Below are 27291 nucleotides of genomic sequence, written 5' to 3'. Positions count from 1 at the left end.
GCATTACATCAAAAAAGTCAGTACCGTTGTCATTACCCGCGGTAATTCGTAATTGCCCCACGTGTTCACAGCTGCTGAGCTGCGAACTGTATATGTACATACGTAAAGCCTTCTTTCTTCATTAGACATCAAATAAGTAACCTTGTTACAATATTCTATTTTCGGTCACACAGCCGACAGGCGGTCATGACCAATTTGCTATCTTATTATTTATTTTTTAAATTTTAAATAACTCAAGTCTCTCGGCACTCGTTGAGTAAGCACAATAAAGATATTGCTGCCATAATCGAATGAAAAAATCCAAACATGATTCAACTAATGAAAAAACTTGATTCCTAGATCTCGCCGTGAGTCAATCGTGCTAGAGTTCTTACAATTTCGCTCATCTATTCGTCATTTTCCAACGTCTGTCGTATAATATGCAGGCATACGCGTGACATAGCACGTAGGACTTTTTTTTTTGTATCCTTCATTTTCTCTCCAAATATTTAACTCAATTAATATCTATTCCGTTCGAAAAAAATCACTGAAAAATATCCGGTGGGGAGGGGGGGGGGGGGGGGCGAAAGAAATTCGAGACAAAACGGATTCGTGAAGAAATTATTGTTTTTTTTTTTTATTATTTTTCTTATTAATTATACCAAAAATTCGTTACACATATAATACCCACATACGATACAGAAGTATAATATAGGTACGTTAGTACGTATGTAATCGTAAATACAATGACAAAATATGCTGATCTGCTATGCACTCTATAGTGTACGCAGTCCAGTTCTACGCTTATATCAATATTATTTAATTGCATGAAACCACAACGGTTTTTCATTACGAACTAAAAAGGCATCAGGCTCGCTAATTCTCTCTTCCATTCACACGACACAGTAGGTATTCAATATATGGACCATTCAGCGCGTAGATAGCTGAGTTAATGGGGTATAGACACAGGACGCAGAACATGCATTCGAGAGAAAAGAAATGAAATAAAAACAAATTTGAAAAAAAAAAAAAAAATACAGAGCAAAATTAGAAAATAGTACAACGGTACAGCCAGTAGGCAGAATTTATTTTATAATTATTACGATAATTAATAATATTTTTTTTAATTTTTTTTGTTTTTTTTCTTGTTAACATAAATAATCGGATATCCTGAAGAAAAATTCATCATTTTTTCTTGTTGTTGAATGTTTTTTTTTGTCTTTTTTTTTTTCTATTGCAGCATCGGGTATACCTATGTGGTTGAAATTTATACGTATTATATACACTCGCTTTATATTCTCATACAACCTTAAAATCAGTCTTATAGATTACCATTACATAACGATTTCAACCGTACTTGTCGAAACGCTTGTATTTTATATTCGCTTTAGAATTAACGTTTAGAATTAGCAAAGTTTCGACTCTCTGGGCACCGGTCATTTTCTCGCGTCCTGTTGATCCGGAGATACCCCGCCGCGATGTTTTTTGAAAGATTGGATTTGATCGCAGAGAACAACATATATTTTTAGATGCGTATTTTTCTTCGCTTCTCAATATTATATTCGCCTCGTGAAATTTGTCTCCGTGACTTTTGTTATCGTTTTAAAAATTATTTAGAACATCCCAGGGCCACGAGCGGCCTTCTGAAACTTTTTAAATTCGATTAACTCGAAAGTGCCAGAAGCGAAATAACTGTATACGAAAATTTCGGAGAGGAACATCAATGTTTTTATCAAATTCGAAATAAACTTGACGACGCCCAGAGAATGACGAAAAAATGTTTTTTTTTTTTTTTTTTTTTTTTCAAAAAATGAAAGAGAAATAAAAAAATTAGACAAGCAAATATAGCAGGTAAAGAAAAATGACCCACTAGATACATCTATATGAATATATTCATATTCAAACAAAAAATGAAAATGTTTCTTTTTCACGTTATTAGAAAAATAATTAAAGACGTTGTACGTACGATGCGAAAGTATAGGAAATAATCTCGTCTCGATAAATAGGGAACTGCTCTACCGAATAATATCACTCCGAATATCGTTGTGAGCTTTCGCGTTTTCGTCAGTATAAACGCGTTGAAAGTTTAGGCAGCTGCCCCGTGCAAGATACAAAAAATTACACGCATCGGACGCACGTAGCGGACGGACGGAGACGTACCGTCGATATCCTTTTGCGTTCCGCTCGTGCATTATTGTATATCATACCCTCTGCTGAACTGATTTCTTACGATTAATCGAAGGTCTATCCGCTCGTGCAAATATACGACAGCCGCGATTATCGAATTAATAACGACTAGCGCACGGAATTCATTCTTCATTTTAATCTCTCTCCATTCATTCTTCGCTCGATCGGTTCATCGCGCGGTGCATGCGTCACACTCAGGTGCGACGTACACCCGGACCACCTCCGTTATTATTCAATTTCCCGCGGTCCCCGTTCCGGGCTGCTCTTCGCGATCGCCAGCAGCAGCCCCGTCCCTCTCACCGGATCTCGCGGTGGAGTCCGTTTTTTTCTCCCCGTCGCCGCTCTCCCTCTTCGTCCCCGACTCCCTCTCCTCCTCCTCCTCCTCCTCCTCGTCGCCCTCTTCGCCCTCCTCGTGTATCTCGCTGCAAGGATTCCTCCGCGCTTTTCCCCTGATATAAGCTGCCAGGGTGCGGTGCTTGTTCTCCTTGCAGATGAGGCAGGGCGTTTTCGGCGCCGGCTTCTGCAGCTGTTGGTTCCTCGCCTTCGCGTGGGACTTGCCTGCGAATCGAATGAGAAAGGGACGGTCAGCGGTCGGTCGAATGCAGCGTTCGTTAGATCGTCTTGATTTCGTTATCTCGCTGATGGGGATCTTTGTCAGGGCGTATCGCGTTATCCGTATTTTTATCTAATCGTCGAGTTTCGAATCGATGTTTTTCTCGTTTATCTCGTGAAATCTGGATCGTTTCGCCACCCCCCTCCCCCCCTCCGCCGAATACAATTTACGCCTTCGAGCGCGCGAACGAGTTATCTCGTGTTATACCTGCGACAATCTGCTCTGTACCGTACGACCTCGCCCACAAACGCGTAAACATTTCTATTTGTTTACCGTCGTCATGTTAACATACAACTCGTAGCTGATATCGGCCTTCGGTCCCTCTCTACGCTCCTCTCCGCCTCTTCCCCTGACTATCTTTTTCACACATCTTCATTGTTATTGCGCTTTTTTCTAACACCGCTTTTCCATATTCGCGCCTATTTCTTTTTGTTTATTTTTTTTTTACTTCGTCGACGCGCATCGACCGCTGAGCGACAGGATGCGCCCAACGATATTCTACCTCGAGCTTATGACCCGCGACAATTCGACGCACCCCCCCCGTACACGCGTACGCGTCGTTCTAAGAACGGATGTGGAACGAGGCCGCGACGCGTTTACACACTTCGGTTCGGTCATCGGAGGCATACGAGACGCGGTTAGCGTGGTCGAGAAAATCATGTTTGTAACGCGCCGGACCGAAGGTTGGTCAATTTTGAAGCCGTATTAACGGCCGAAGCGGAATTTCTTGTTTACCAGCGGACTGTGTTATACAATGGGCGAAATCAATTTCGTCGATGGACTACTATTAGAGGCGACGAGGGGGGGCCTGCGATACACCGTAGATTTGCGTACGTGCCGGACCCGGCGTATCGCACGTATTTACCACGCGGGTTTGCCACACGATGCGCTACGGTGGTCCAGATCGCCAGCTAATCCTCCTCCTCCTACCGTTTCGCTGCAACTCGCGGCCCGCCTGTGTATTTTTGGTACGGACGACCGTCCCCGTTGACGACTCGTTCTCTCCGAGAGATGCGGTCGTCCGACGTGCAACGAATTTGCATACGTTACATTATACGCACACACGCGTGTACGCCGTACGTGTACGAACGCGTGTCGTACCTGCGCGCGTGTCCCGGTCCCACCCCTCCGCCCTTCGAATCTCGCTTAACGATATCGTTTATTTATCTCCCATAGGTAGAAACCGATTACCCGGACGTTCGACGACGAACCGCACGTACGCCCCGTCTACGCGGTGTTCGATGCACCCGAGACTCCGGTGTCCGTGACGATATCTTTACGTCGAGCCGGGATCGCCTCGATGCGATCGGCGATACCTGGAAACTGCGTTATTTTCGTCACGTTGCTATTTCTGCGTGCACAGGTATCGCGCATACCTGTGTCTACCCGACGCACGTGTGTACGCTACGTATTATCCGTGTCCACGACGAACCTTCTGCCCGTTTTGTATTTGATTAAAAACCGGTTATATATATTTATATATACATGTGTGCGTATGTATATCTTTTATCACCGCATCGGACGAAACGTTATATTACATACTACGCACACCGGGGCGACGAATGCCGTCCCGAGGATCGAGGAGTGCGACTTGAATGTAAGGTGCGGTTTTACCAAAAATACCGATCGCGATGTACGAGTCTCTACTCGGAAAGGATTGCTCGGTAATTTTCTTGCAGCGAAACCCAAGACGATGAGTGTGCGCGTGGAACAAGCGTCTTCTTCCCGTTATTTTTTCCTCGCTACGATGCGAACGACGAAAGGAAAAGCCCGAGACACGGTGTGACTAATGGGACGACGGGGGGCGAATACACTCGATAACTGGGTAATTGCGTATCGGGGCGATCGACGCTGATCGCGTTAACGACGCCATAGGATTCGTACGTATTTTACCACCGAACACATTCGGCGTGCGTACGGCGTCTCTTCTACGCTCGATTTCAACGCTCCTTTGCGGTATATACATATTCGTGTCAAAGAAAATTCGAACCTGTTCCGCCGGTTGTAACGAGAGAGCCGAGGACTCGCGGTCCCTCGATTCGTTAACGGATTATCGTCAAACGTTGCCTGCGTAAGCTGTAATAACGTCTATAAATACACGTTAAAAAACATGCAAACCCCCAACCGCCGATACGAGATAACGAGAGGAGTTATATCAACGTTGACACGCATACATAGAATTCGTTGGTCAAAATTAGATAATCAAATGGGCTCTTGTCGTCTTATCTTGACCTGGAGATAACGCGAATAACAATATAAACGTCGTGTACGATACGGACGCGATAATCTCTCCTTAAACCAGCGGATGCTCCGGAGGATCAACGATATGCGGGGCGGGGGAGGGGGAGGGCGGGGGGACGCATCCGCAACTGCGTCAAACGTCGGTGTTTTCTAACGAGATGTAAACTTTGACGTAGAATCGTCAACAAACAACTGCGTAGATATGATATACATGGAGAGAGAGCGCGCGCGTTATATCGGAATTTTCGAATCGGTGGTTGTTTGTCGGTTAAAATCTACACGATCGTCGAAGTATTGCGATCAAACGCGCGCCCGCGGAATCTCGTCCCGCCCAGACATACCGTAGCTGAAATAGTCCTTGTTCCAGGGTTGCTCGTAGTCACGGTACTGGGGATGTCTCAGCGCCCCGTAGCTCAGCACTTCCGGCATGAACATCAAATCCATGTTCGTACGGCGTTTCGACGTCGGTTGCGCACACTTTGAAATCTACCCTGATTTCAGCCTCGCCCACCTCCGCTCCGATGTCGACGATCGAGGGGTGTCTCTCTACTCCCGATTTCTACGCTGCATTCCCCGAACCTGCAGGATGGATCCTCCTCCTCCTCCTCCTCCTCTCCCGTTTCCCGAAGACGGCGTCGTCGAGAGCGGATCGCGCGATACGATACTCTGCACGTGCGTGTACCGCTCGAAAGTTCACCACTCGGTTGGACTTTTTTTTTTTTATTTTTCTGTTTTCTCTAATCGAAGTTTAGCATCCGTTCGGATGTGTCGCACACGATGCGGAAATTTCTTGACGATCGCTTGGCTCGCCGTGTAAGAAAACGCGAAGCGCGAACTGACTGGCTCCGTAGTCGGCGTGCTTATGTTTTGCGTCGTATAACCAGCTCCTCGAGTATCCGACGATAAACTGGCGGTGTCCCACCACCACCGTCGACAGCCCCTCGCTTCGTCTCGCGGCCATCCCATCCGATCGCATCGCCATCGCATCCGTTCCCTACATACTTTTACATTGCACGCGGTACGCGCGTACCGAGGAGTCGCCCCGTCGCCTTCGACGGTTCCCCATCCCTCCTCCTCCTCCTCCTCCTCCTCCTCCTCCTCCTCCTCCTCCGACGGTCCTTCCTCGTTTACTCCCGTGCCCGAGCCGTTGCACTCGTTTCGCTGCACTCCCCCCCGTTTCGAGGTACCCCCCCCCCCCCCCCCCCCCCCCCCCCCCCCGTTTGTCGCAGAGACGGACGACGTGTCCCCCGTGCCCTTGTCGAGAGCGTGTCCTGGATCCTGGTGGAGAAGGGAACGAGTAAAAATCGAATGCGCAGGAGGCGCGAACGATCCTGCGAATTTAATTATTATCGGACACCCTCGCCTAGGTGCTGTAACGCGTTCGAACGGTCAGCCCCCCATCGAAACGACACCTGATGTCGATCCGTAAGACGGGCGTATTTCCTCGAACGTTGACACGTTACGCACACGCGGTCGTCCAGGTCGATGCGTAAAAACCGACCGACCGTGACACGTGCGAAACGTTCACGGGAATCCACTATCTCCGCTACAGTAGTTATTCGGCGGTAGATTAAATTTTATGCGGAAACTTCGCGACTCCACGAGTCGCCGTAGAGGGGTTTCCTTTTTTCCTCAAGTATTACGACGTGCTTATACGGTCATATCCGCACTCGCGATGGTTTGTTTTTTTGTTATTTTTCTTCTTTTTTTACGTACCTGTTACCACCGCACGTGTTATTGTTGTAATTGTTCAAATTGGTATTGAATTACGACGAATATCGCGTATCGGTTCGACCTCGATCCGTCCGTATCTCGGGTAGATAGGAACTTGAGTTTATTGTCGAAACCAAGGACTCGTTGATGGATTGTTGAAAATTGTCGCCGGTGTTATCGAAGCGACTGATTGTAATTATCTGCGAAAAATCAGCGTTGATAAACTATACATGGGTATGTGACACATGTATACGCGCGCACTTGCGATATCAATAAAAACGAAACAACAAGGAGTGCGCAACAGTTATTTTTATTTTTTTTTTTTGACTAACAGATTGTTGTGTCCTCAGGAAAGTCTTGGCGGAAATTCGAGGACCGCGATGTTGGGAACCGTTTCACCGGCTAACATCCATCTCGAGGAAACTTTGGCCACCCTTCGCTACGCGTGCCAGGCGAGAGCGATCGTTAATCGAGTCAGAGTCAACGAAGATTCGCACGACAGATTGATCCGGTAGGAGAGATATTAATCATCCCCCCGCCCCTCGCCGTTCGCGAGTAAACGATCCAACGAACTTTTCTTTCTCATGCAATTTCACGCGTCGACTGAATTCTTTGTGCTTTGATATCTCGCTGCTTTCCGTGCGGTGACGACGTTACAGCGATAAGAACGAGACAATCGAAGCGCTCTTTTTCTCTTTATTCTACGGACAATTGTTATCCGAATGTCTACAAGAGTCTTTGATTCTTTTACGTAGAGAACTGAAAGCCGAGGTCCTGCGACTCCGCGGAATCCGCGAAGGGTACGAGAGACACCTCGGGGGATTGCCGAGGAGAATTTTACTCGACGCGAGATCCGAGGCCGCCGAAATACGGACGAAGGAGAGAGAAATCGAAATTTTGAGAGACCAGTTGAGGCGGACCGAGGAACAACTATCCCTCTCTCAAAAGTGAGTGTGAAGATTATTTTACGTTCCACTCGAATCGCCCCGTTGCACTCAGCTTCGCCCAAAAGTCGACGGAAAATCTTCCTAGGATACTCGTCGACAGAGATCCGGACGAAGCGACGCCGAATATCGACCGGTGGAAGAGTTTCCCGGCCAGATATCTCGTAGATATTGTATAGGTAGCGGGTGTGTAATTGCAGATCGTGGTCGGACAAACTTCGGGATGCGGAAGAGAAGAAGAACACGGAGTTGACGCACCTCAGGCGCTGCGGCATCGCTCTGGAGATCGATTTCAAGGAGAAGTCCATGCAACCGTGTCTAGTTAATTTAGCTGCCGATCCAATTTTGTCGGGTACACTTTTGTACCTACTACCGCCCGGCGTTGTACGCATCGGGGGCCAAAGCGACGATTCGACCTCCGATGGGCGACCCGACATCGTCCTCAACGGACCTCTGGTCAGGCATCAGCACTGGTCAGTCGCTGCGCATGAGTTGGATAATTTTAAGCGTAATTTCGCGTTGGCTTCCATCCCACCTGCTCTAACGCTCGTCTTCCCCCTCGATCGATGTCCCTCGTCGCATGTGTTCCCCTAAAAAATTTGACGAGTCATTCACGGATGAACGCCTTCGCCCTGGGGATTAATGGGAAGAAGTTTTTCTCGCAATTTCCACATTGTTTCTCGTAGCTCCGTTGCCTACTACATAACGTAGCTGAATAACCGTCGCCCCTTGTTTATCCCTGCACGAGGTATTGTAACGTTTGTAATTCCGCTGTTCCTCAAGCATCCGAAAACCTCCACCTGGTCTGTGATTTATCGTTTGTGATGTGATTGGCGATCTTTCGGGGACTTGGTGAACACTCGAATCCCATTTTCAGAAATAACGAGGTCTCCTCTTTGAGCATGGACAACGCATCGGTTTGCACAGTTACGAGATATTTACCTCGTGTTTGTTGTGAATCAGTTTGTGAAATTCATTTGCATCCGACTATCATCTTCCTTCTGTGGCACGGTAATCCGAAAAGTTTATGACCCAAACGTTCCATTAACCAATAACTATTTCTGCGTCCACCCACCGCACTCCTCAGCTTAGGCGTAAAAGGTGCTTGGGAGTAACGTAAATTTTCTAGTTCATCATAAAGTTCATCAACGGGTAATTGTTTATTTTCATGCTGTAGCACGATTGAGAACAACAACGGGAAACTGACGTTGAGAGCGGAGGTGCAGGGTGATACATACGTCAATGGACAGGTAAAAATACGAAGATCATTTTTTCCCCATCATTCTTCGAACACCTCGGTATCCTTATTCTTACAATTGTAATGACACGTGTAATAATTCGTCCGTTTTAGGTAGTAGCTGGAAAAGTTCTATTGAAACACGGCGACCGACTAGTCATCGGAGGCAATCACTACTTTCGGGTGTGCGACCCGCTCGATGATCAGGGGGTAGAGCGAACTGGTATGCAACCGGTTGATTTCGAATTCGCTCATCAGGAGATACTGAAAATCCAACAAGAAAAGTAAGCGAAGGATCTTCGGAAAACGGGAGTTACGGTTGTTCGCCGCTATGCGTGTGAATTTTTAATGATTTTATATCGGCAGGTTGAGAGCGGAACTCGAAGAGTCTAAACAGAAAGTGATAAGGGAATTGGAGAACGCGAAGCGAGAGGTTGAAATCCAACTTGGTTCGCAAAAATCGACCTACGAGGAACAGCTTCAGGTGCTGGGTTCCAGCTTGGAACAGCAGAGAATGGCGTTGGTTGAAATAAATCGCAAGAAACACGAACTTGAATTGGAGAAGGAACTACTAGCCTCGGAAGTTGAGACAAACAACAGAATCCGGCAAATACAATTCGAGGAAGCAAAATTGAATATTTCCCCATATCGTTCAAATTTCTTACAAGACTTGGAAGAAGTTTTGAACGAGACGACGGCCGACGTAGAGATGGCGTTGAACATGAATATCGCCAGTAGAGAAATGAATTCGAGCGGGGTTAGTCTGCGAGAAATGCAATTGCTGGTCAAACAGGCTTCCGAAAGATGTAGAGAAGTAGGGATAAATTACGTAAGTAAAACCGATGAAATATTTCTCCTTTAGAGGTTATTTATTCTCCATTGCTATCCTCGAGTGGCTCGTTGGTCTAGGGGTATGATTCTCGCTTAGGGTGCGAGAGGTCCCGGGTTCAAATCCCGGACGAGCCCTATTGTTTTTTTGCAAATTCAGTGATCCACCGAATTATCACGTAGTGAACGTTTTGTGTGTTTCAGTGAACGATCATTTTGTACGTTCTAAACATTTGAGAGAGTGAAATGAAAATCTTAGATTTGCTAATTTGGCTTGATTAGAATCCATCGCTTGACATTCTGCTGGATCTGTCCGGAGAACGATTTGCATTACACACGAGCCATGATTGTCATGCAATGGGGAAAGAAGTCGAAATACATCACTACCTCTTATTTTACGCACAATTAAATTTTTCAGATGACAGAACACCTCAACGAGAGCTTGCATCAGCTGTCGATGGATGCTTCGATAATTGAAACAACGATGGGGAACGGTACCTCGGAGTTAGGGGCGGAAAAAAAATCACACAATGATATGAGAGCATGCCTAAGGCAGATGGAGGGAGCGGCAAAGAACCTCAGTAACCTTTGCAACCAATGCGACAGTCGTGAAATTAATGCGGAGATTGTGAAGTCATTGGACAAAGTACAAGATGTTATCGTTGGTATCAGGGAATCTTTAATGATAAATCGCGGTAATGAGAGCAATGTTTCAAACATGAGCGTAAATAACACCGTGATTGAGAACGCAGGTATCAACCAGGCGGACTCTGGTTTCATGAAAGAGCATCTCACAGAGGATATCTCATCGCCAACAAAGTCTAACTTGAGGACTGGGTGTCCCTTCCTTCGAAATGACGTAGCAAAGTCGGTAAGATTTGACTTTGACTGATACGCGTTGGTTTATCGAACGATTTATTTTGGCTCGTACCAAAGCCACCAGAAGAATGTCAATCGGAGCACTGGACAACAGAGGCCACGCCCTGGATTGTGTAGGTAAAAACATTCAAATCTCTTTCCAAATATATCATTTCAGGCATAGGACGCCTGAACAGATATAGACGCGTGTTTGACTGAATATTTTCTAGACATTTCATTTAATACTTGACTGGAACAGTCACAAGATAGTCATATTGACTACGCCAGATACAAAGTTAAGAAGTGAGATAGTTGTTTGTTCTTGATTTAAATGTTGTTACATTAGTTGGGGGGAGGGGAATATTATTTATTCACGCATGTAGGTGTCGCACGTGAATCGACGAGCGTGAGAACAAATATTAACATTACTTCATCAGGGAGTAAGATTAAAAGTTTGGAATAAAGATAGCGTCAGATAGACATCAGCCCAAAATTTACGAACAATTTTGACATAAATTATGGCGTTGATAAAAGTCATCGCTACACAGCTGTGATTACCCAAGACTCGAATTACGTGACAAGATATTAATGTAATATTCGCACATTATAACGTCGAGCTTGGTTCGGAAAAGAAAGATCAAAAAAAAAAAAGAAAAAAAATGGAGAAACAAGTCATTTTAAACACGCAGTGCCATATAAATTTATTCAACGTGTTAGTCATAAGATTAAATTCCAAGAGCAATTTTAGAGAATATATTTCTGTACGATTTTTCTATTTATAATAAATTTGCTGTAAAATACCATTATCGAAGATCGAGTTTGTGCTCACATCTCGTTCTCATCCATCGAACTCCAAATCTCAATCAAAATAATCCTCTACATCGATATCGGGGTTTAACAAGTCCTCGCCATAAACACTCAGATCAAGTTGATCCAGAATCAAATTCTCGCACATTTCTTCCAAATTTGTTTCTCCTATGAGAACAGCTCCCTGCAGTTTGCCATTTTTCAATATCAGTTTGACGTACTCTGCCCCTTTAGTTACTCGCAATAGTATTTCATATTCACCCTTCAATTTTTGTCCATTGTAAAGACCCAATAATACAACTTTAAACCCAAAAAACTTAGTAACATGGGTGAACAACTCGAAGCAAAAGTCTTGTAAACACTCTTCTCCTCTGAATTCGCAAACCATTGATTTAGCGGCGTAGCGACCCATTTGCATAGCTTGAGTCCAGAGTCTCATTTGAAACCAATGTTGAGCCAGATCCCAATTAGCGGTACACACGTCACCAGCGGCGAATACATCCTTTTCTGAAGTCTTCAGCCTATCATCGACCAAGTATCCCCCGTCTTCGCCCCTCTTGAGCTCTTCCGATCCCCTCATCACTGAGTTAGGGATCACGCCTGTTGCAGACACCACAAAATCGCAGCCTATATTTTTCCCATTCGTAAGTTTCACATAAATCGGCCAATTTTCGGTATTATCCTCATCATGATGTGACTCACTCGATATTGCAACAAGTTCACAGCTGTATTCGACTTGCACTGGACTTGAAGTTTGGGAGATTCCGGTGATATTATAATTTCTATGCCAATCGGGACCTAAAGCTGCGCCTCCCGCGACTGCTTGTTCATCCGCGATCTTATATTTCATTCTCTTCACAATACCATCTTCGCTCGTATCATTGCCTTTTTTTAACAACTTGTACTGAAAAAATTCAGCAGCCCCCGGATCAACAAACGTTGCCGAAATGTGTTTATCTTTGATCACCCAGATCATCTCGATCCCTTGTATTTCATGAACAATCTCAGTCGCTATTCCGCCATTGCCAACGATCACAATTCTTCTTGCATTTTTCACTTTCTTTGAAAAATTGTTCACAGACTCTGTATCTCTTATGCCAAGAACATGAGGATTATCCTGCGCAATCATCTTTGGACTCGCTCCATTACACAGACACAGTTTCTTGTAACGCACTATTTGCCCTGACTCTGTTTCCACATATTTATTCACTAAATCCACACTCATTACCGTGTCATGAATTATGGAAATGGATGGATGCATCTCGGACAAACTCAGTGCATCACGTTCTTGGACGTCGAATCGTGTCATCATCTGGCTCAATGGAACAATGTTAGTGACAGCTTTTATCAAAGGGCTAGCGGTAATTAAAATCACTCTCTCTTCCGGGGCAAGAAACGCTAAGCTTTCGGCACAAGATACGCCAGCAATCCCACCGCCGATTACTACAAAAGTTCCTTCCATATTTATTTATCGATTCTCTTCTATTTGTTACAATCAAGACTGATCAGCTTTGTACCAATAACGAATAAGATAATCTTAGATATGATCCAGCAACAAAGTGTACTGATTATAGTGATAGTTCAGCTTCGTTAGGTGATGTCAATCCTATGGACAAATCTAGATTATATCTTGGGCTCTGGCTTGTACCATTCGGAATAGTCGTATTCTCTGAAGGGTACGTCAAAAGTGATAATTCCATAGTCCTTTGCTCTTGTTATAGCTATAAGCAACTCCTGATGCCTAACTTGACAAATACCAGTTTTTCTGAAATTATTAAAATGTGGAAAATGAAATTTTCGGCAAAACCCAAGTGACAGGATATCTTAAGCTTCAAAGATTACTCACCTATAGCTTAGTATCTCGCCGTTGTGCTCAGATATGAATTGTTTCAGCAGCTCTGGGTTTCTGTGATCCAGAACTAAGTATTCGTCTCTGCAAATCGGACACGGGCTGCCTGTTGTAATCACTCCTTTTCTCTGTGGATGAAAAGTTGAGATCAGAAAGTGAGCCCGGCGCATTCAATATATGTTCACACTTACGATGCAAGTTTGTCTTGTCTTTTTAGGAGGCAAGGCTCCCTTGTGATTTCTCCTATAGTGCTTCCAAACAGGATCCGTTCCGTAGGTTGTCTTATAAGCTAAAAATAACAAAGAAGCTTAAGCTTGAGGGGTAGGTCGAAAAATTCGATACCAGCAACCAGGAAAGTCACCTGTACTAGCAAGGTATCGCACGCTGGTTTCGTACGAATGTTTAATGGACCTATCCTTCTCCGGATCTACTGGTTTCCCTTTGTCAGGCGTTGTTTCCTCCTCTGCGTCGAGTAGATACGGACTCGAGAAAATGCTACGCACCGCCTCAGCCTGAATAATGTTCAACCAGAGTTCTTGAAAGTTCTTAGGTTAGATTAGCTTTGGAACTAACCGCACTGCATTTGACGGTAGATTAGTTAACGCATTACCTTATACGCGCGGGTCGTTCTAAACACAGCGGTCGTTCCGCGAATCGCTGTGAGAATGAAGGACATTATTCGCTAGTTATTGAATCGCAAGTAGTAAAATATTGCATAGATCACACTAGGTTAACGAAATCGTTGTGGAATAGTGGAATCGGAATTTGAAATTCCTATTCCATCGCCGGTAGCGTCAGCGCCCGGTACGCATTTTCGAGGAGAGTTCAATGTGGAGTAGGCGACCGTCAAATCACGTCAAACCAACGTTGTGTGTCCGCAAGGCGTTTTCAGTAAAACGGAGTAAACTAACATATGCAGCGGCTAGTGAGTGCTACGGCTATTTAGGTGAGGATATATTACAGTGAGTTCGTTCATAGTTCGTTTTTACGACGTGAAAATATACAGGGATTCGATGTGTCCTGGATGTGTATAAAATTCATCCGATTATTGTTCTAATTCTAGATGGCTGGGCAACTCGGGGAGTAATTCAGTAATTATTAACGCTGTCGTCCCTCAGCGCCAGGCACTTGGCTGCAGCTCTTCGAAGTCAAGTGGCAGGGATCGCCTGTGATCTCATGGATATTTCGTCTCTAGGGAATGTTTGATTTTTTCCACATAACTGTGCATCAGTTGTTCTTAAAAAAGGATGGTTTTATCATTGAAAAAATGTGAGTGGCTCGTCGTACAGCCGACTTTGAAATTCGTTAAGAATTTTTATCATTGGGCGGGGTTTGATAATATTTATTTCCCATATGCCAACTATCGTAGAGGCCTAGGACCCTGAGACATCGTGGCTGCTATTATAAATATATACAATACATATCAACACCATTTCATACACGTTGACGAATATTTCGAGTGACGAGTGCTATAAGGAATTAAGTTCGGTACATGGCTTACTCTGGACACGCATCAATGCGTCTGGCGTATTCATTGTTAGAAAAAAGAAGCAGATAAAAAAAATATGTAACGTTGCCATAACATCACACATCAATTATCGACGGTAGTGACGGCGAGCTTTGTCTATAAATAGAATCTTAATGCAAAGTGTGGCCGCGAGTGCGCTGGTCGCCGCGACACCAGCAGAAACGAAGGTCGGAGGCGGAAGGGGGCATGAGAGGCCTTCATCTCTACGCTTTTGATTGGGCGCCTTACCCCCGATGAAACGGGAAGTACGCGATGCGCAGACGAAATGCGCAGTTCCGTGCCTCGTCAGTCTCGTTTCGAGCGAGGGTCACTCGTCACAGGAGAGAATTTCACATCCGCATTTTTATTATTTTTAGCAAATAGTAGATACTTTTAGTTCCCATTCTATCGATATTATGGTAAATAGGGCGGATATTGTCAATCGATCAACTTTTTGTCCGTAGCAATTTGATAAACGTTCATAGATTTGTGTTGAAAATTTGACCCCGTATGGGATCGATGACTGCACGGGTCCGCGCGAGCAAGGGGCGTACATTTATTGCGTATCAATTCCTGGGCAGTTTTTTGAGTTTTATTGAGCTATGCCAATATTGAATTACTACTGATGGTAAGAAATGTTTAGACCGTCCCCGTAGCCTCAGTGGCGATATTGCGTAGTCACCGATAAGCACATTTAGTAGCATCGGTTTTCTGGGGCATGTCCCTGTCCGTCGTGGTTTCTTTTGTACGAGGCACGTACATTCATGAAATGGCGTCGAGACACGTCAACGTACGTGTTGCGTCATCCTAAACGGGCATTTTTGTGTTCAGTTACAGATGTCGTGATGATTCTTCGTCTGCCACCCGGACATTAAATAATCATCGAGGATACACGAGAGTTTGCAAAATGGTGAGTTCCTTATTTCAATTTGACAGACTCGCGGTCCCTGCGCTGCTCGTTCGTCCGCTTCCTCTTTGTAGTGTGCCATTCTCGTCCGCCGACAGCGGCCATTAGCTTATCGGGTATAGTTTAAATATTTGGTAAAAGGTACCGCCACATGCGCACGAAACGCTGCACCCCTACCACCTCCGCGGATCAATAACCTCTTCCGCAATCGAGCGGGAGCCATCACCGGATCACCACTTACCCGCGTAGTGACTTGTTCCGTTTCACACCCATTGGTTTTCCCGATGCGAGCGCCTCGTCTTAGCGTTTGCGTTTCGCATAATTAACATATGAAGGTATTATTTTTTTCCTTTTCAACCTCCGATATAACCTTTTTATAATCTGACGTCATCCTGAATATCGTTGGCGGAAAACTGACAAGTCGGAAATCGTAGGATCACGTTTTTATGACTCATTTACCTCATATCGCTGACACTCAACTTTTGAAAACTTCTTGCTTGATTTGATAAAACTAGGGAAAACGTATAAGCAGTCGCATTACTGGGTCAAGTGACAGATAAGAATCGAGTAGTTGAGTAGTGATCGTTCCATTGCGCTGCATTTCGATTATATTTTAACAAACTCAAGCACAAGGTTGTGTTGGTAATTCTAGGCTTAACTTGTTTTGTCACAAAGATTGTCATAGACTGATCTTGATTTGTCTCTTAATTCTTCTGTTGCAGCCCCGTATTGACCCGCTACAGCTGCTCAAGTGTCTCAGTGTTCTCTTGGGACCTACGGGAGGCATCAAAAGCAACGAGGAAGTTCAACGTTTGGCTAGTCTCATGACGAAGTTTTCAAAGAAACTGGTTTCAAAATGCATCTATATTCAGATACTCAAGACTACAAACACCGAAATCCTTGGCCAGTAAGTAATCTTTTCATATCCGACAGTCGGAGAGTGTCCATTAAATCCTCAATAAATTGCTACCTGACTAAAATCAGGAAACGAATGCGTTGCCCTTTCTTGGAGAAATGACTTGGAATGATTACATCTAAATAATACGAGCAAATAGACATCAGTTTCCTGGTTATATAATTTTCTTTTTTTCCAAATTTCTGCTAGTTAATTGCAGGGATTAAATTGCGTTCCTAGTGATATTTTCTTCATCTGACACTTGGTAGCGCGAAATAATCTCTGGTAAAAATTCATTCAATAATAACCGAATGTGGGGAATTTTTACATTCGAAGCTTGAAGTATTAAGTTTGTCTCCACAAATGTTCTTCTTCTATCTTATGGCGGTAGATTATTTCACCAGAGATTTTTTAGCGACTGCGTTGAAATAAAATTCAATGCTACCATGTAATTATAGGGGATCAATGAAATTTTATCTTCAAATTTTTGGGAATAACTTGTATTCCAGATTCATGGGTGCAGGGGGCTGGAATCTGGTTCACATGTGGCTGACGGATGGAATCCTAGCCAAAAATTGGGCCCTTATTCAAGAATTATTAGAGCTGCTCCTCCTCTGTCCTGTAGATATTGAGCGTCTTAAGACAAATAATTGTCCAAAACTTATCAAAGGCCTCTCTAAGGAAGGTAGCCACCATGTAGTCAGGGTTTTAGCGGGCCGATTGGTCGAGCAATGGCTAAAAATTGTAAAAGGAGAAGCGGCGCCCAACTCAGTTCCTGCAGACATAATGACTCTGCCCATACAGGCCTTAATTGGACAGAATCAGTCTCTAGGTACTCAACAGCATTTTAACAGGGCAAACGCTTCTGCCGATCCAAGTATAGAAAATGGCAATCTCGAAGATTGTCAAATACAGACGACAGATTTTGCCGAAGGCTCATCCAATGCCCTACAGCAACAGTTACAGAGAGGAGGACAGCAAGGAGACCTTCAACTCTTGGCAAAAAATCCACAGCAGCAGCAAAAACAGTACTTCTTAGTTCCTTCATCACAGCAACAACAGCAGCAACAATCACTGCCGGTTTACAAAATAACTATTCGTGATGGCAAACAAGTTTTAGCCAAGGTAGAAACGGACCCAGCTAATATAAATAACGTTTTGAGTTTAAATAACGATAACCGGGTTAATGGTGATAATATGGTGGACTCGTCCGAACAGGACAATGATATTGGAACATTAGTAGAGACAATTCAAGGATCGTTGATGAATGGGCAGGATTTGGTCATTGATAATTCTGTCCATTTATCTAGTGAAGTGAAAGAATCGCTAGCTAGTCCTAAAGACGTTATTAACGAATTAAATCATGAAGAGGGTACAGACAATAACAGAGATTCAAAGACAGGTGTCGGTAGTGAAAGTAGCAAGTCAAAAGACAAAGAAAACCGGGATTCTCATAAAAAAGATGACAAAAAATCAAACGGTAGTTCAGATAAAAAATTGAGTAGTCATAGTTCTTCGTCTAGGAGTTCTTCAAAACATGGTTCAAGCTCTCATCGCACGAGTTCCAGCTCTCACAAATCTGGATCACATCGGTCGAGCTCAGGAGGGTCCAAGGGTTCCAGTTCCAAGGAGAAATTGTCTTCCAGGGATACGTCTTCGTCAAAGGATAAGGACAGACACAGAACTGGCTCCTCTGGGAAACATAGTTCCTCGTCGACCAATTCTAAGGGGGCTAAATCCGATCGAGACAAAGACAAGGAACGGGAGAAGGAGAAACTGAAGAAGGACCAGGCAGAGAAAGACAAAGCAACCTTGGAGAAGGTCCAGGGCCAGGCTCTGAGTACAAAAATGGGCAAAATTCCAAAAAAGAGAGCCGAAGATGACACGAGGCAGTCGACCGAGAGAAAATCTTCGATATCTCCATCCAGAAAATTATCCACGGAATCCAAGGACGGGACCAGGGACAAAAAGTCTTTACCGGAGAAGAAAAATATTTCCATGTCCATCGAGAGCCGGAAAACGCTGGTCGAGTCTTCGCGACCCAAAACAGTAAAAACTTTCAATTCCAAATTCAGGTCCACAGGCTTGGAAGAAGAAGTGAAACCTCCACCGCCCAGGTCTGTCAAGAAGGCGTCTGCCTCCTTGGAGAAGAAACTCGCCTCTCCCAAATTACCTGTTCTCAAGAGGCCCTCGCCACCCAGGGAAAATATACCGTTGCCTGACAAGAGAGCCAGGCTGTCATTAGACTCCCCGACTACGCCTCCGCCGTCCGATGAAAAGAAAGGAGCCATCAAGCTCATCCCGCCAAGACCCAAACGTAAGTATATATCGGTATGGCCGATTTTTTTCATTCAAGTATCGTTTAACGCTTGCACATACATTATCGCATTCACAGGTTACCGGTTGACATTGAAACTATTACATATTTATGGTATGACATCGCTGTTTGCGCCGGCATTTCCTATTCGATGTTCAATTCGTTCGAGATTTTATACCGATTTACGTCCAATGCAACTGATCATTTCTACTTGAGATTATTTTCTTACCGTCCATCCTATATGCTTTCAAAAACTGTCGACCTAATTTCGGATTAGCCGGTCGTCACGCCGAAAATTTCCCTTGAATTTTGATCGAATGACGCTCAAATATCGATGAATCGCCTCTGATTTCAGCAAAATGAATCGTACGGATAAGCGATACGGATATAGTCGTGTAAAAAGTTTCATAATCGTTGAGTCGTAGATCGTTGACCCTTCAAGAATTTCGCGTCTTTCGAAAAAGGAAATCTCTCAAATTGGCCCAGAGATGCCGGCGTAACAATCTGTAGCCGATATACTACTAACTCTTGAATGTTAAGTTTGCAGGTGGATGTGTGGAGGACAATTTGCAGCCGAACGGTTTCGTTCCGTTGTCCAATATTTTCAAAATAATTCAATATGTTCCAACAATTCGATACTACCTCCCGTTCAGTTAATCAATTATGTAAGAATTTTTACAGGCATTCGTTATCGATTCTCTTTCCTTCCCCAATGCCACCCTATTTCTTCTTCTTGTTCTCCTTTTTGTTAAACCCCCCACATACCGGCGTCAAGTTTGAAGCCAACTATTAGCTAGTCTAATTAGCACAACGAGAGCTAACAGCGTTGGACGAACGGAATCTCTCGATTGGCCACTACGGGCTGGGATATCTCGTTGCCAAAATGTTTAATCGACAGACTGAAGAGAGAAGACGTTAGGATCGATCGATCGGCTCATCCTTCGGTTTATAACGTAAATTAAGAAGAATCCTGCAGGTAACCTTCGATAAAATTAATAATTCAAAACTCTAATATATTATAACTAAACAGCGAACAGAAAAAAAAAAAATTGACGATAAAAGTCGAACGAAATTACGCGGGTACCTCGAATTGGCTTACATGTCATAACGAGAGAGTCAGAACAATGATGGTAAATTGATAAATTTTATACATTGAACCGATTGTCTCGCAATCCGCAATTCCGTTCTTGGTGCGATCGGAGCGGTTCACGCAAAAAAAAAAAAAAATAAGAGAGAAAGAAAGAAAAAAAAACATCACAAAACCAAAATACATAGAAACAATACAATAATAACGCGCGCACTTCAGCAAGGTACATTAATAACGTACATCCTTATAGGTAAGGCAAATAACAAACTTTGTCTATCCATAATTTCTTCTTGTAAATGTACACCAATTTTTAAGCGTTGAAATAAATTTATCAGAAATCTGGAAATATTAATCTTGGGTTTCTGCTCAACTATATAATAATCTCGATAACCGATAATAGGTAATACATATCTCATTAGAAATTCAATTACGACCGAGAGCCTATCCGGATTTCCGTCCCTTCGATTTTCAAATCGCTCTTTTATTATTTGCTACAGTTCTCCGCCATCGTCCGTTTCGTATAAGACTCACTTTTCTCTATAGAATTTTGAATCACCTCAAAACACTATCGAAAACATTTAGCTGACACAGTGAACAGTCGATTAGGCGTCGTTCTTCGAACGATCTTCACTGTGGCATCGAAATGTTCTCAATAATTGAGATAACTCCTTCTTTCAATGTCCGGTTCTTTTCGATTGTTCGAAATTAATTTGAATCGTGAGTTCCGTCGATAGCCACTGCGCGGTGTGGCGCTTCTCCTAACGTCAGGCGAGAAGTTTATATTCAAAAGACCCACCGAATCGAAGATAACGTCGTTGAGCCTTACGTTGTTTAATTTGCCGATTGTAGGAGATGCGTAATTCTTGACCTCTCGTAATGATTCGGAAAACGTACGAGCCATTTCACCGAACCAACGCAAGCGGGAAATTCGTCTCGATGATTCTCCATTCGAATAATTCGATCGTAGCGCGAACGCAGATGTTCCATTCGAACGTTCAATTTTAACGGCTCTTGCATACATTCCATAGGTGTATACAAGTGCGACTGTATGATCGGTATTATTTTTACGGGGCACGGGGGAGGGGGGCGGGGGTATCGAAATCGCGGAGGCTAAACTTCGTTAAATTTTACACGCAATTGTTAACATCATCGCGAATATTTACCGAACAATATAACGGGAATCCGAGGACGGGAGCAAAGGCGGTTTACGGTCCAGGTGGATATATTATGGGTGTTTCGACCTGTGTATACCTTATCACTAGGAAAAGAAAGAGAGACAAAAAGAAAGAAAGAGAGAGAGAGAGAGAGGGAGATTTTTGCTGACGATGTCGAGGGGCATCGAAACCACAATTGTGCAGCAGCCGAGTTTGGCGTTCGGTCCGAGATGGTGGATGGACGCTGTGACTTTTGACGTGCGTCACCCATGTGCGGCTTCTCGAATTGCCGGGCAAGGCGAAGAAATCTTCCAAATCCTCTATTATGAACGCACGGCGACAAAATTGTATAACGCCGAATAAAAGATTTGTCATATTTTGTATGAAAAGAAAAGAAAAATTTTAGAGAAGAAAACAATCCGCGGAGGGAAAAGAGATTTCGTTTTTATTTTAATTTTTTGAATTTTTTTATTTCTTCTCTCGTTATACACGCAACGATCGAGTTCAACCGCCCGAGCAATCGAATAACGTTACGAAACACGCGAAAGCGAGGATTTGAAAAGCATGAGATATAAATATTTGCCTCGGCCGCAATATCATCCCTAACTCGTCGCTAAAATTTCCAATAACTAAGAACTGTAGAATCCTTTTTATATGTCAATCACGAGAAGAGCATTGGGAAACGATCGCCTGAAAAAATTTACGTGAATTTGTAATCTATATGCACCGAATCCGCGGATACTTGATAGCGACGAACGTTCATCAAAGATAAATGCAGATGCGAACGAAATGATTGCGAATAAGTTGGCGAGAGATCGTGACAGTGTTCGGGAGTCTTTTGGAAAGCCTTGAGAGGGTCCGATAGAATGGCACGATGAAACTGACGTTTGAGAAAATTTACTTATCTATTTATTCGGCCGAAGCGAGTCCTGACGAAAGGAAGAAACGCGAAGCGAAGAAAGAATTTTAATCTGAAAGAGCAGGAGAAAATGACGCGACTAAATCCGTTACTTCGGAAGAACTGTAATCGAGAGGGGGGATTTTCGGAGGAATCGACGGAAAGCGTTGAAAAATGATTGCATATCGGCTAAATTTGCGATTATTTATAACCGCGCGCCGGTTGAGCTCAAAATCGAATCAACAGCGGCTGCAGCGTGCGGCCGAGATTCAACGGATCGATGAAAATTCTTTGACAATTTTTTTGGCAATTGTTCGGGAATGGAACAAAGGCGGCGCGGTTAATTTTAAAATAAAAAATTACCGCCGAATTTTTGGACCGCGACTCCATCCGCCTCACCCCGCTTACCTTTTGGGTCGATGTTTTCGAAACGTTTCGACGAGCGGCGTCGGGACGCCGGCGTACTAGCTATTTCAAAATCATCGGTTCCTTCGTCGCGGTATCTTCGTCTCGCGCTAGAAGAACACCATTTTTTCTCTCACACTCGAGTCGATATACAGAACTCCCTAAATCCGATCCGCTGTTACAATTAAGTCTATGCGTTCACGTACGATTAGTTTATTGATTAATAAATGATCCATACAGCATTTAAGAAAATAAAATAAAACTTAAATGAATCCTATGTATCTATCTCCCTTACTTACTATATGTATACGTATGTTTGTAACAATTTTCCATTCCATACATTGTTGTACAATTTACGCTACTATCTTAATTATGTAATGCATCAATTATTGACACATGTTATATGTATCGCTACATTTCACGGATGTATATGTAATGTATATATAGTTGTCACTGGTTAGCTATGCGTCGCGGTATATAATATAATATAATATTATACAAAGATCGATAAAAATTACTCAGCGTCACACCGCACGAGTACATAAATCACAGCTGAGATAGAAAATAAAGTTAGAGAATCGTAAAATTAATTAGCAAGTTACGAGTAATCGAGAAATACAACAGCTAATTAGAAACGAGAAGGGGTGGAATGTGCGAGCTCGCAAATTTTTAATTTCGCGAATCGCGTATCAACATCCATACAAAATATAATGCGTCAGGAAGAACCGGTGCAACGAATGAAACCAACGTTCCCACGTATAGATGAAATTTTCTCTCGATAACGCATGTGAACACCCATGAGAACGATAACGAAGTGTCTGTTGTATTTAATTTTTCAAATTTGTCACGCTTCAATCTCCACGAAATCTTTCACCCCCTTTCCCCCCTCGCCATGTCTCTTGAGCTTGAAATTCATCTTTCAGATATCCTCGACGGTCACGATCTTCCGACGACTTGTCGTTGGCGATAATTTTCGATCCCTGGGTCCGGCCGAAAGTTTTCCACGAGGAAAGATCGTCGTTGAATCGTCGCCCGGTCGGGATCGAGGCCGTCCTCTGAGATCGACGGGGAACCGTTCGCCCGATTAGTTTCCGAATATTTTCAGCTCCGGTTTCGCCCGCCGAATCGCTCTTCTCCCCCCTACGGGCGCGACGGATGTTCCGGACGTGAAATTGCCCCTGAAAATTCGACGCGCACGGTGGGCCGATCTTTCAATCCGCGTTTTCTTACTGTTACAGCTATGGTACTCCAGGAGAGCGACATGTTCATGGACGCGCTGACCGCATCGACGAAGAGCAAAGAGCCCCGTAAGCGGAAGAGGAGAACGTCGCTATCGAAGGACGGCGCGCCCGATCCGAAGAAGCAAGACAATCAAACCGAGGGACGCGACGCCACTCCTCCGCCCTCGTCTCCTCTGAGTTCCGACGAGAAGTCGCCGGTCGTCGTCAAGCCCAATTTCAAGGTATCGCATCCCCCGGACGACTACTTATGCGGGGGGGACGAAGAGTTCGCTACTCCTCGCCTCCGTTGCGACGCGACGTCGATTCGGAAAATAATACGCCCGAACGTTCGGTTTTGTTTTTTTTTGTTTTCAGTTCTATCAGGACACCCTCGAAACGGACGAGGACAAAGAGAAGAAGGACAGGGAGAAGGAAAAGGAAAGTGAGAAGGACGGGGCCGGCGAGTCCGACAAGAGGGACAGAGACGAGAGCGGGTCCGCGGACGACAAGGAATTCAAAGAGAGCGTAAAAGAGGGTAGGGAGAACCAAGAGGACGAGGAAGGGGACGAGAGATCCACGAGTGAGTACCGGCTCGTCGTCCGTTATCTCTGCGTCCGCGGAATAACTTTTTAACGGTTTTTTTTTTTTTTCTTCTTTCCCCTCGATTCCGCAGCGCCAACGCCCGACGACGAGGTCGAGGACGCCAAGGACGCCAGGGGACCGAGTTCACCCGCGGCCGAGACCAATTCGGAATCGTTGGAGTCCAGTAGAAAGGACAAGGGGGACTCGAGTCCGGCGCAAGACGTCCGTTACGTTAACGGGCTGAAGAGCGTACTGCTCGTGCAAAAGCGCAAGGGGCCGAAGAAGTCGTTGAAATGGAAAACCGAACTCGAGTCGATCAGATATTTCGAGCTCGACGAAACCGAGAGGGTGAACGTCACCAAGACTTTCACCGACGCCAAACAGATGGAGAAACAAAACGAGAGAGAAGCCTTCCAGATGGCCAGAAAACTGAGTGAGTTCCCTCCCCCCCTCTCCTCCTCCCCCCCTCCTCCCCAAAAAAACTATTGCAATGTTTAACATCGTCCGATTTTCAGGTACGGAGGATCTGATGGAGGAGAAGACGATCTGGAAGGCCCTGATTCCCGTTGACCTGCCGCCCGCGCTTGTCGAGTACGGGAAAAACAGTCGGGAGAAGGACGTTCAGTACGCCCGTGAGAAGGGTATACTGCAGGCGTTGTACTTCAACCGTAGCATGTAAGTGTATCTCGAGCCCCTGGAACTCGATCGATTCCCCGCCCCCACCGAGTCCACCCTCTCTAATTCGGCCTCGCGCCCGCCTTTTCAGGATTCCAGACTCCGCGGCGGAGCCCGACGAAGAACGACACCCCATGACCGACCCGAAGGTCATACCCCTCGAAGATCTCACGGGTAACAAGGAGAGCGAGAAGGACTTCACGTCGATGGCGTGGCCCGAACCGAAGCCCCAGCTCTTCCAGGCCTCCGTGGTACCCGCCTACCCGTTCCCCCCCTATCCCCACAATCAGCAGGCGATGATGGGACCCATGGGGCATCACGGTCCGGCGTCACAAATGGGCCAGATACCCCAGCAGATGATGGGGCCCGGGCCTATGGGCCCGATGGGACAAATGGGTCCGATGGTACCCATGACTCCGGACATGGGGGGATCTCTGTCGGGCGGAGGCGGCGGAGGTTGGAGAACGGGGGACGGTAAGGTGGTGGTGCCGGACGCCGGTATGCAGGGTATGCAGGGTGGTTATCCGCCGGGACCGGACGCCCCCATGGGGCCGCCGGGGATGATGGGACCGCCGATGTTCAATCAAGCGGACGGTTTCGGGATGATGGGGCCCGCCGACGACATGGGATACGGTCCCGCTAACATGGGCAACAACTACCAAGGCCCCCCGGGATCGGCCATGTACGGCCCCGGGCCGAATTACCAGGGAGGAGCGAGGGCGGGTCCGATGCGCGGGGGCCCAGGGGGCCCCGGTGGCATGGGGTGCCGAGGGGGACCGGGACCGGGCTGGTACAGAAGTGGTGGGGGGGGCGGCGGCGGCGGCGGATCGAACTCCGGCAGAGGGGGAGGATGGAGGGGTAACGGAAAACAGCCGCCCATATGCCGACAATTCTCCAAGAACGGTTATTGCAGAGCGGGCGAAAAGTGTCAGTATCTTCATCCCGGTGTTAATTGTCCGCCGTTCTGAACCGCGTGAGGATCGATTGACGTTTTTTTATACCGCTTCCGAAGGAGCGTGATCACCAGCGTTTTCCGATCGAACGAACTGGACGATTCTTTGACCAATAGCGCGCTGTTTTAAGCGCGCAAAGTTGATGAGATTCGATCGTTCGAATTCGTTGAGGATCTCCCACGTCCACGGCTGAAGTTTTACAACGTTTCAAAAATTGTTGTAACGACTCGCGCACCGACAATCCGCAGTTGAAAAAAAAAAAAAAAAAAAAAATCATTGAAAATTAAGTTTCGCCCGAGATTAACAATTAATCGCGGTTATCGCGCGTACGACGATCCCCCCGTTCAACTTTAAATTACGTCCGACGAAAATCGAACGGAACTAATTCCAAAATCAAATTATAGTTTTACCCCAGAGGAGGAATGCCTGTTTTTCAAATGTATGATTATAACCGCGCTAATGATTCCCTCTCCATCAACGACGCACTCTGGTTTAATTGTAAATACAATCGTATGTTTTATGTCTTTAGAGAGCCGGGTAGCTGCGGTTGAATGTTGTTCGAAAAATGAATGAAATGCGCATAATTTTATTGTAAATATTATACAAAAAAAAAAAAAGAAGAAAAAAAAAAATCTATCGAATTCTTTTTTTCTGTCTTTTTTTCTTTCTTCATTCTTTCGTACAAATTATCTTATAGATTATAAAGTACCGAGACTGTTTTAGGTCTATGCAATAATAAGTGGAAAAAGTTAATATTATAGTTTATATAAAAATGGTGTAAATTAGGAAAAGTGCCGCCGGAGAGAAAGACGTTTATAATACAGCTGTAATATGCGACAATTGTACGATAATTTAATCAACTCGTCATAGCCGGAGGTTTACGGAGTTGGCGAAAAAACAAAAATGAATTAAAAAAAACTTTTGAAGTGCATTCGGAACTGACCGTATAGCAAACGCGTGTAAATACTTTGTGTCAATATTATTGCGACGAATGTTTATTGATTGGAAAAAAGTAATCAAATTAACCAATCGAACGAACGATTATTATTATTGTATGATATAATATTGTATAAAATGATTTTCTACGTTTTGAGTTGAGGGTAGCGTCTATACTATTTTGTACGTGATTGATCGATCATTACGTTTGTAAATGTATATACATATATATAAATATATATATATATTATTATATACCGTAGGTCGTTATACGTACGAGCTGCTTTAGAGAAATACACGAGTTGAAATGATGACGTTTTATTATTCCGGGGGAAAAAGAAAGAGAACAATTTTTCACCGTTTTTTTCACAGTCACGATCACAACATCCCGTCCGACTCATCCGTCCGATCGAAATTATTGAACTTTCGTCGAAACCCATTCATTCATTCCCTCAAACGCCGCCGCTACGTCAAACGTCGACGTAACTGATAAAATTAT

At 44.7% G+C, this 27291-nt stretch overlaps 5 protein-coding genes and 1 non-coding gene across 16 annotated transcripts in view; 3 read left to right on the top strand and 3 right to left on the bottom strand.

Moving 5' to 3' along the window:
• LOC105686494 (kinesin-like protein KIF14) overlaps positions 1-11403 on the top strand; it is a 15552-nt gene extending 4149 nt beyond the window's left edge. For 3 of the 4 annotated variants that reach the window (XM_020852644.2, XM_048652370.1, XM_012401384.3), the window contains exons 6-12: positions 7084-7244; positions 7489-7680; positions 7878-8150; positions 8855-8927; positions 9029-9198; positions 9281-9743; positions 10161-11403. In XM_020852644.2, coding sequence (XP_020708303.2) covers positions 7084-7244; positions 7489-7680; positions 7878-8150; positions 8855-8927; positions 9029-9198; positions 9281-9743; positions 10161-10634 — 1806 coding nt within the window. In that variant the 3' untranslated portion in view covers positions 10635-11403. The remainder of the gene's footprint in view (positions 1-7083; positions 7245-7488; positions 7681-7877; positions 8151-8854; positions 8928-9028; positions 9199-9280; positions 9744-10160) is intronic. The other variant, XM_048652371.1, reaches the window with a different exon arrangement.
• Positions 589-5945, bottom strand: LOC105686497. The gene is made up of 2 exons (XM_012401389.3): positions 5362-5945; positions 589-2724 (listed from the first exon to the last, which is right to left on the bottom strand). Exons 1-2 carry the CDS (start codon positions 5462-5464, stop codon positions 2399-2401), a joined length of 429 nt encoding a protein of 142 aa, XP_012256812.2. The 5' UTR covers positions 5465-5945; the 3' UTR covers positions 589-2398.
• Trnap-agg lies at positions 9809-9880 on the top strand. The gene has a single exon. It is a non-coding gene; the product is annotated as a tRNA-Pro (tRNA).
• On the bottom strand, positions 11273-12885 carry LOC105686495 (pyridine nucleotide-disulfide oxidoreductase domain-containing protein 1). Its single transcript, XM_012401386.3, has one exon. The coding sequence runs from the start codon at positions 12867-12869 to the stop codon at positions 11460-11462; it is 1410 nt and encodes a 469-aa protein (XP_012256809.2). The 5' UTR covers positions 12870-12885; the 3' UTR covers positions 11273-11459.
• LOC105686496 (28S ribosomal protein S18b, mitochondrial) lies at positions 12848-14059 on the bottom strand. The gene is made up of 5 exons (XM_012401388.3): positions 13867-14059; positions 13618-13768; positions 13448-13545; positions 13254-13384; positions 12848-13172 (listed from the first exon to the last, which is right to left on the bottom strand). The coding sequence occupies exons 1-5, from the start codon at positions 13930-13932 to the stop codon at positions 13031-13033; spliced, it is 588 nt and encodes a 195-aa protein (XP_012256811.1). The 5' UTR covers positions 13933-14059; the 3' UTR covers positions 12848-13030.
• LOC105686625 (serine/threonine-protein phosphatase 1 regulatory subunit 10) lies at positions 14050-27103 on the top strand. 8 transcript variants are annotated; one of them, XM_012401624.3, is made up of 10 exons: positions 14050-14202; positions 14320-14525; positions 15595-15673; positions 16393-16577; positions 17075-18882; positions 23665-23888; positions 24022-24226; positions 24320-24661; positions 24744-24903; positions 24995-27103. In XM_012401624.3, the coding sequence occupies exons 2-10, from the start codon at positions 14455-14457 to the stop codon at positions 25869-25871; spliced, it is 3951 nt and encodes a 1316-aa protein (XP_012257047.2). In that variant the 5' UTR covers positions 14050-14202; positions 14320-14454; the 3' UTR covers positions 25872-27103. The 8 variants fall into 8 exon arrangements, with proteins under 8 accessions (XP_012257047.2, XP_048508325.1, XP_020708301.2 ...); XM_020852642.2 differs by having other exon boundaries at positions 14080-14218; XM_048652368.1 differs by lacking the exon at positions 15595-15673.
• Positions 27104-27291: the final 188 nt, after the last annotated feature.

This window comes from Athalia rosae, chromosome 3, assembly GCF_917208135.1.
Source record: "Athalia rosae chromosome 3, iyAthRosa1.1, whole genome shotgun sequence".
In the NCBI taxonomy this organism is placed as follows: domain Eukaryota; kingdom Metazoa; phylum Arthropoda; class Insecta; order Hymenoptera; family Athaliidae; genus Athalia; species Athalia rosae.
This window is presented reverse-complemented; position numbering and strand designations above follow the sequence as displayed.